The 8,976-nt window shown below is 35.1% G+C and overlaps 1 protein-coding gene across 1 annotated transcript; it reads right to left on the bottom strand.

Moving 5' to 3' along the window:
* Nucleotides 1–2,856: 2,856 nt before the first annotated feature.
* On the bottom strand, nucleotides 2,857–4,320 carry LOC104902664 (organic cation/carnitine transporter 3-like). Its single transcript, XM_010690519.1, has 2 exons — nucleotides 4,110–4,320; nucleotides 2,857–3,845 (listed from the first exon to the last, which is right to left on the bottom strand). Exons 1-2 carry the CDS (start codon nucleotides 4,318–4,320, stop codon nucleotides 2,857–2,859), a joined length of 1,200 nt encoding a protein of 399 aa, XP_010688821.1.
* Between the last annotated feature and the right edge of the window lie 4,656 nt (nucleotides 4,321–8,976).

Genomic DNA, 8,976 nt, shown 5'->3' with positions numbered 1-8,976 from the left:
AACATCTCGAGACACAAAAGTTTGATGTGTGTCAAGATCATATAGTTTGAAGGCTTTGTATCCAGAAGGATACCCAATGAACAAGCATCTTCTTGTCCTTGAATCAAATTTATCCTTCTTAACATGATTGTATAGCAAAACACAGAGAACCAAATACTCTAAGAGTATCATAAACAGGAGGGGAATCAAACATTACCTCAAAAGGAGACTGCCAGTTCAGTATCTTGCAAGGAAGTTTATTTTAAATGAGTTGCAGTAAGTATGCACTCACCCCAAAACTTCTTAGGAAGGCCTGCTTGAAACCTCAAAGCCCTGGCAATTTCAAGAAGACTCCTATGTTTCCTCTCCACCCTGCCATTTTGTTGAGGAACATAGGGGGCACTTCTTTCATGTACTATCCCTCTGCTAGCAAACATGAGTTTACAAGAATCTTTAACAATCTCTGTCCCATTATCAGTTCTTATCCTTTTCCTTCTTACCAAACTGTGTTTCTACCATGCATAAGAAATCTGCTACAACTTTTTCAACTTGCAGCTTATTATGTAAAAGATAAGTCCATGTAATTCTGCTATGATCATCAAGAACAGTGAGAAAATAAGAAGCTCCATCCAAGTTTCTAACTCTATATGCTCCCCACAAATCCATATGTATCAACTCAAAGCATTCAAGAGCTCTGTTAAAATTCTTTGTGAAAGGAAATTTATGATGTTTAGAGTGAAGACATACACCACAATTGTATTCAGTGAGACCTTGACACCAATCAGCATTTACAAATTTCATTTTGGACAAAGAAGGATGTCCTAATCTAGCATGAAGAAGATCTAAATGATGTTTAGAATCAATCTTTGGTTTAAGCATGCTAATAGCTGTTTTATTTGGCAAGGTATGTACATGCACATTCTCACCATCATTATGTACATTTTCTACTGTGTGACAACCTACAGACTTCTCAGCATTACCTTGACCATTTGTAGTCTGCACCAGATAGTATAAACCATGAGTCTTTTTCCCAGCACCAAGCAGCAGAGAACTAGAAGGGTCCTGTAAAAGATATCCATCTCTGGTAAACTTCACTTGAATATCAGTGTGTTCAATCAGCTTGCCAATAGACAACAAGTTGTGTCTAAATTCTTTAACCAGTAATACATCATAGAGCACCAATTTATCATTCAAAATCACATCTCCCATGATTTCAACATTAATCTGAGTCCCATTAGGCAAACCTACCTTAATAGGTTTAGTGAGAACTCTTTTATTTGACAATATGTTCTCATCATATGTCATATGATCACAAGCTCCTGAGTCTACAATCCATATACATTCATGTTTCATTTTGCTAACAGTACAATTAAAAGAATGAGAAATTGTACCTGCAAAATTAGCATAAGAAAGTGGCCTCACTAACACACACTCCTTGTTGTTGTTTGCCTTTCATTGCCTTCATTACTTCTTGACATATGGTGTTCAACATATCATTGTTGAGCATGTCAGATGCACCAACCACATCATCCAGAGGACTGTCTAATTCTTTATCAGTAGAATAGACATTAGCAGCAAATCTTCCTCCATGAGAACCTTTAGAAGCCTTGATCGAGTTGTACCAGTCAGGGTACCCAATGATTTTAAAGCATTGATCAACAGTATGTCCTTTCCCTTTGCAATGAGTACATACTTTATTCAATTTCTCCTTCTTTAAATCTCTCCAATCCTTCCTTCCTTGCCCAACTCCAGTATGAACTTTAGAAAACTGTCCAGGTCTATATGATTGTGCAGCCATAGCACTACTGCTCATAGGACTACTCTCTCCAGCAACCACATTCATCTCCTTCTGTTTCTCTATTTGTTGAGTAATAGAGAAAACTCTATTGATACTAGGCAAGGGATCCATGGATAGCACATTAGTCACAGTACTATCAAATCCTCCATTCAGACCTAACAAGAATTTCATCATCTTGTCTTCTTCTTCAAATTCTGTCATCTTTTTCAAAAACATACAACTACATTTGTTTAACGCACCACAGCTACATGTAGGAAAGGACCTTAGGTTCTGCATTTCATCCCATAACTTCTTTAATTTGCCATAATAAGTAACAATGGTCATGTTCTCCTGAGTAAGCTGATCGATTTCTTTCTTTAACTGAAAGATTAATGGACCATTGGATTGTCCAAATCTTTCAGTTAATTCTCTCCATAACTCCACAGCATTATCAATGTAACCAAAATCATCAGCCAATTCACTATTCATAGAACTTAAAATCCAGCTAATAACCATAAAATCAGCTCGTTTCCATTTAGGATAATCTTGATCAGTTTCAGCAGGTTTTAAAATTTTTCCATTGATAAAACCTTCTTTGTTTTTAGCTATTAAAGCACGTTTCACATTTCGACTCCATCGAATAAAATTTGCACCATTAAAGACAGTAGCAACTAATGAAGAAGTCGGATTATCATAGTTGGCAACAAAATAAGGATCAAAATTACCTCCATTGATCAATTGCGAAGAATTATTCGGAGGTGTCTCACTTGTATTCACATCTTCAATTGCCATAATTGACAGAAAGAATTACTCAATTTTGTTGTAAGAATTGTGCAAGAAATTTCACAACTGTAAGAAATTTCGCAACGATTCACAACGAATATGCAGAATATGCAGAAGATAATCTTCAAGAACCTCAATCTCAGAATGAGATTAGAGCTCTGATACCATGTAGAAATCTAAACATGGATACAGGTTTAGAGAGAGGAAGAGAAGAGAAGAATTATTATTGAGAGAGAAGTTAACTCAATACATCAGAAGAAAAGGAAGAGAAAGTTACAGCTTATATACTGTGCTTATAACAAACTCTTAACTGACTCCTAACTGATTTTATTATTACAAGAAATGAATACCCCATAAGAGTATAGCAAGTTTCCCCTCCCTAGCAAGACCAACAATGGATCCAAAACCGAGCCGAAGATCATTGCTTGCCTCACCAAGGATGAAGATGAACTTCGGACACAAGTAGGAAAGAGCTCCACCACATACATAGTAGATATATTATATGCCATGCAAGCACAAAACATAGATACAAGCTCCATCCCAAGAAGTATACCTTCAATTTTGCCCTTGCCTGTGATAGCTAACACAATGCTTGTTGCGCCACTAAGTGTACAATATCCAAGCAAGGAAACTCGACGATTGCACTTTGGAATCCAAAAGAGGAAAGCCACCAAATAAGAGATGAGAGCTAACAAAGCATGTAAAACTGAGGTCAAGTAGATATCAGATCCTAAATCTCCAACACCTAAGAACATTCCAAAGTACATGAGACCGATGCCAAAAGATAGCAACATAGATGCTACTAAGCGTTTGACAGCCCATTTTTTGCTGATCAAAATGTGCAAGGATGCAAAGGGATTAGCATTACTTTTCCTATTAGGTACCTTTTGTTTTGTGTGCTTTATTATAAGAGGAGAACTTAGACTAATTTGACCTGTTCTAGATCGGCCTAGACTCATCAAAACGTCCATGGCATCTTGTTCACGCCCTTGGAGAAGTAGCCATCTGGGTGATTCATACATAAAGAAGTAAGCCAATACGGAGAATATAAATGTGGGAACAGACGTATATAAGTACAGGGTTCGCCACGAACTTTCCTTAGCTAAATAACTAATTCCAGTCAAGGCTAATATACCGAGTGAGGAGGTGATGAATCCTATCATTAGTGCATGTGATCGCCACTGTTTTGCAACCCTCTCGGTCAGCAAAATTGCCGAACATACAGCAAGAGGTGCACGACCAACCCCGCATATGAAGCGCAACACAGAGTAGACCCAGATATTAGGTGCAAATGCTGAGGAAAATGCTGCAAGGGACATAAGTAAGGATGAGATGCAGAGCAAGTTTTTTCGTCCCAATGATGAATCACCTAGTGTGGCTAGCATTAAACCACCCAAAAAGCAGCCCACAAAATAGGAAGTTGCGGGGAAACTGGTGGTAAGCGAGCTTGCACACTCGAGTCCCCACTCTGATATGATCGAAGAGTGTGTGCTAATGCCAGAATCCCAAGCCCAATCGCTTCAAGAGAGGCTGCATAAGTCGGACTTATTTGAAATGCAGGAGGTGCTACCAGTGGTGCAATGCCATGTTGGTGTAGCATGAGCGAATATACTCATGAATGTTTGGAAGCTATCAAACAACGGTGAGATAGATGTGAGGATAGTTTGCATGATTTGAGTAGAATTTAACTGTCCAATACTCTTCTCAATCATCTCTTCCACAGAAATTATTTTAACTGGTTCTATGACTTCTTCCTTATGATCACTACCTTCGCGATCCATCGCGCTTCAAACTATATATGTCTTGTTTGTTGAGCAGTGGTAGACCTAGGATTTCAGTGTTCATGTGTTAACTTTGTATTTAGATTATATAGAATAATATCACATATGTCATTAGACAACTCATAAATATCAAAATAACATTATATTAGTCTTCTTGGGTATTATTACTTATGTCACTTCAACTGTTTTCACTATTCAAATATTCTAGTTTGACCATATTTTTTTTACTAATTCGATCTGATATTAAAACACATGTTATAATGTAAGATGATATAGGATTTGCCTTATATATTTTAAAATATATTATCTTTAATTCTTTTATAAAAAAAATTCAAGATATACAACGATCAAGTGATGTATTGGGAGACATTAAAAGTCAAAGAGTGGATCATATATTAAAAAGACACGGGGATTTGCGAGTAACAAACTAACAATGAAATATAGTAAACATGAGTTAATTGTAATTGTACAACTCGGAAGCTGCTAGACATCTATAAGTTTTGAGACTACTAATTTGGGATTGGGATGGATCCCAGCCAGCATCATGAAGATACTATAGAAAAAACTTTCTTTTAGGATTTCAACTGACGAACTAACTTCATCTACTTCAAGGTCCTCGCTTCATAGTTACAACTTTAAGGAGAAAAATCAAGGCTCTATTTTTTTGGGCACACTTTCAATTCAATTCAGTTGGGCTCGTTTTAGTTCAATTCACCTACTTTCTTCTCACATATTTACTTAAATTTAGTTTTTTTTCTAATTAAGTAGAGTAATTAAACCAACAAATTAAATCTTAAGCAATCCAACTAGGAAACAAACCAACTAGGTTGGACCCCCTCCTAGAAGGAAAGCACATACACTCCTTGGTAAAAAAAACCTTCTAAACCCATTACAAACTACTTAACCAAAGTTGATCATTTCTTGTTATCTTCTTAGGGAGAACATCAATCACTCTAGCCCTAACAACAGTCTTACATTGTTTAACAACAGTATCAATACTAGGTAAACATTGTTATTAGTAGACAGAGTTACGATTGTGCCATATACTATAGATTAAGGCAGCTAAAGTGGCATTAATCACTTGTTTTTGAAACTTTGATATGCTCCCTCTTTGAACCTTAGCTTCCTGAACAGTTGATGCATGTCTTTTTCTTCTGAATTTACAACAAGCCATGCCTTCAAATACCTTAAACATTCAATGCCATAGTGACACTGAAAAATTGATGGTTATGTGTTTCTTCAAAGCTTCCACAAAGCAGATAACTTGCATTCAGACTCACACCATGTTTACACAATCTAGTTGTAGTATGTAGTATGTAGTTTAGATTGTATAGCAGCAAGCCATAGTATAAACCTATGTTTAGGCACACTTAGCCTATTCCACACCATTCTGTCCCATGACACATGTTGATGTTCTCTTGTAAGGTTCTCATATACTGCCTTTATTGAATATGTTTCAAATGAATTGAACTGTTCTTGTGATTATAATTGTTTGATCTGATCTTTGACATGACATATCTTCTTCCAATACAAACTGGCTCCAAAGTTAGGTGTGTAACTCCACTAACTTGCATTCTTCAGACCAATATCATGTAATAACACCTTGTATAAGTGTGTTACAAAGGTTATATATGGCAGATTGAGGAAGGTTCTGCTGCGTAAATATGTTACAACATGATGGATTAACTCAATTTATCTGAAGAATGCAAGTTGGTGGAGTTACACACCTAACTCTAGAGCTAGTTGGTATTGGAAGAAGATATGTCATGTCAAAGATCGGATCAAACAGCTATATTCACAAGAAGAGTTCAACTCACTGGAAACATATTCAATAAAGGCAGTAAATGAGAAGCTTACAGGTTAACATCAACATGTGTCCTGGGACAGAATGGTGTGGAATAGGCTAAGTGTGCCTAAACATAGTTTATACTATGGCTTGCTATACAATCTAAACTACATACTACAACTAGATTGTGTAAACATGGTGTGAGTCAGAATACAACTTGTCTGATTTGTGGAAGCTTTGAAGAAACACATCGCCATTTATTTATTTCAGTATATCCTTATGACACTGAATGTTTAACGAATTTGAAGACATGGCTTGGTATTAAATCAGAAGAAAAGATTGGCAACAACTGTTTAGGAAGGTTCAAAGAGGGAGCAGATCAAAGTTTCAAAAACAAGTGATTAATGTCACTTTAACTGTCTTGATTTATAGTTTATGGCACAGTCGTAACTCTGTCTACTGACAACAATGTTTACTGATAGTATTGCTACTATTAAACAATGTAAGAGTGTTGTTAGGGCTAGAGTGATTGTTGTTCTCCTTAAGAAGATAACTAGAAATGATCAACTTTGATTAAGTAGTTTGTAATGGGTTTAGAAGGTGTTTACCAAAGAGTATATGTGCTTTCCTTCTAGGAGGGGGTCCAATGTAGTTGGTTTGTCTCCGAGTTGGATTGCTTAAGATGTAATATTTTGGTTTAATTAATCTACTTACTCACTTAGCAAAAAAGGGATTAGTGTCCATGTATCTTTCTAAAACGGAACCAGATGAAGGCCAATTAAGTATATTACAATTACCTATAAGAATCAAAATATATTCTTCCTTTATTTTTTTTTAAGTGCAACTGCCAACACGTCACTCTAACCATTAATATCTTTACTTATGTATAAAAGTCAATATTGTGAAAATACTCATTGCATTGGGATAAATCATATAGCATCTTAAAGGATAATTATTTATTCTTATGTATTAATAGAAAAATATAGTAAAAGTAATACATGTAAATAAATAGTGCAAAAGTCACAGTCTTATACATCGATACTTAGGGCCTGTTCTCCCCAGCTTATTGTCAGTTCAGTTCAGTTCAGTTCAGTTCAATTCAATTCAGTTCAGTTCAGTTCAGTTCAATTCAGTTCAGTTCATTTCAATTCAGTTCAGTTCAGATCAGTTCAGTTCAGTTTAGACCAGTTCAGTTCAGTTCAGTTCAGTTCAGTTCAGCTCTTGACAATACTTTTACTCTCACATATCACTATTCATTTCAGTTCAGTTCAATTCAGTTCAGTTCAGTTCAGTTCAATTCAGTTCAGTTCAGTTCAATTCAGTTCAGTTCAATTCAGTTCAGTTCAGTTCAATTCAGTTCAGTTCAGTTCAGTTCAGTTCAGCTGTTTTATGCCGAAGTGAACAGACCCTTAGGAAAAAAAATATTGTACCTGTTTATGGAAAGTCCCTTGAAGCTAGCTGAAAAGCTACAAAATTGCAGGATCGTTTCTTCTTCAGATTACTTTTGTGTGTGAGAGAGATAAATAGTAGTCTGTTTTATTACAAAATGGAAACAGTGGAGGTTTCTTAGTCGACAACTAAATGGATCCGAACCATCATCTTCATATATATAGCCCCTTGCTTAAAAGACCTAGCTCATTGATGATTAAAATAATTGATAAAATGTTATACGCATGCCTCGCGAGCGTAGGAAATAGATAATTATCTCCATCTGAATGAGAATATCATATTTCCACCACCTTTCGTGCCATAATAAAACATGATTCTTTAGCATATTAGTTTAAACAAATCATTGCCTACTATTCTTTGTGACATAATCCATATGAAATCACTGAATTTTGATTATAATTTTTGCTTCCACGTTATACCATGTGTTTTGAATAATGCATGTATCAGAAGAATCGATGGTCAAAATTAATGACATAGTAAAGTTTCCTACAGAGTCACATGATTAATGCATTCGTTAATATACATTATCTCCTTTTCACAATACATGTCATTTGCCTTTTCACGTATTTAAACACACTTTTTTGACGTTAATATCTCTAATTGTGTATAAGTAAACATTATAAATTATTTGAGATCCTCTCATTTATAAAAAGATGATATTTGGAATTTTCTCATTTAGACGAATTTAACAAGATCCTAATTGACTATGTTTTTTTAACATAATAGTAACAGAAATATTATTTTTAAAGTTAATTGATGAATAGTGTCAAAATGAGAAATGATACATGTATTGCGAAACGGAGGTAGTATATGACTAAAATTCCAATTGCCATGGCTTATAGAGCACCATAAATCAGCCATATCAAATGTATGGAAGAAAAATAGTTATACAAATCAATATGTGATATGAAATTTAATTACAATGAGCTGTTCACTAGTCACTGCAAATCAGCAAAATATGTCAGAAAGACAAGCATCTGGGTAATTAATGGCAAAATGGTCAGGCTGATCATACATTGTTGATGTTTATTCATTGTTGGATGATTTTCTTTTTATTATATTAAACTATAGGTTAAGTCATGATCATCTCAATGAGCTTTCGATAGAACATGCAACTGCAAATTCCGGAAGTCAAGAGGCTTATACCTTTTATAAAAAAGAACGATTTTCAATTCGGATAGGAATTTTTATTGTCATGGTTAAAGATTTCCATACAAGAAATTTGTTCTCCCCTCTAAAGATCATTGAAATATATAGAGTGTCTTCAAGAATCAAAATGTTCATGCAAGGTACTTAATTATGTGCATTTTTTGTTGAAGAAATCTTTTGAGATATTTCCTAAATAATGACATGAATACTCAGTTTGCCACACAACACAAACATCGTTTAATTTGCTACTGCTTGAGCAAGTACGCTTTGAA

Source organism: Beta vulgaris, chromosome 9 (assembly GCF_026745355.1).
Source record: "Beta vulgaris subsp. vulgaris cultivar EL10 chromosome 9, EL10.2, whole genome shotgun sequence".
In the NCBI taxonomy this organism is placed as follows: domain Eukaryota; kingdom Viridiplantae; phylum Streptophyta; class Magnoliopsida; order Caryophyllales; family Amaranthaceae; genus Beta; species Beta vulgaris.
The sequence above is the reverse complement of the archived record's forward strand: the minus strand, read 5'-3'. Positions and strand labels throughout refer to the sequence as shown.

Coding starts and splice junctions, on each gene's coding strand:
- LOC104902664 (XM_010690519.1), bottom strand. CDS start 4,320: ATGGATCGCGAAGGTAGTGATCATAAGGAAGAAGTCATAGAACCAGTT. Junction 3,846..4,109: donor AACATGGCATTGCACCACTG/GTAGCACCTCCT, acceptor TGTCCCTTGCAG/CATTTTCCTCAGCATTTGCA.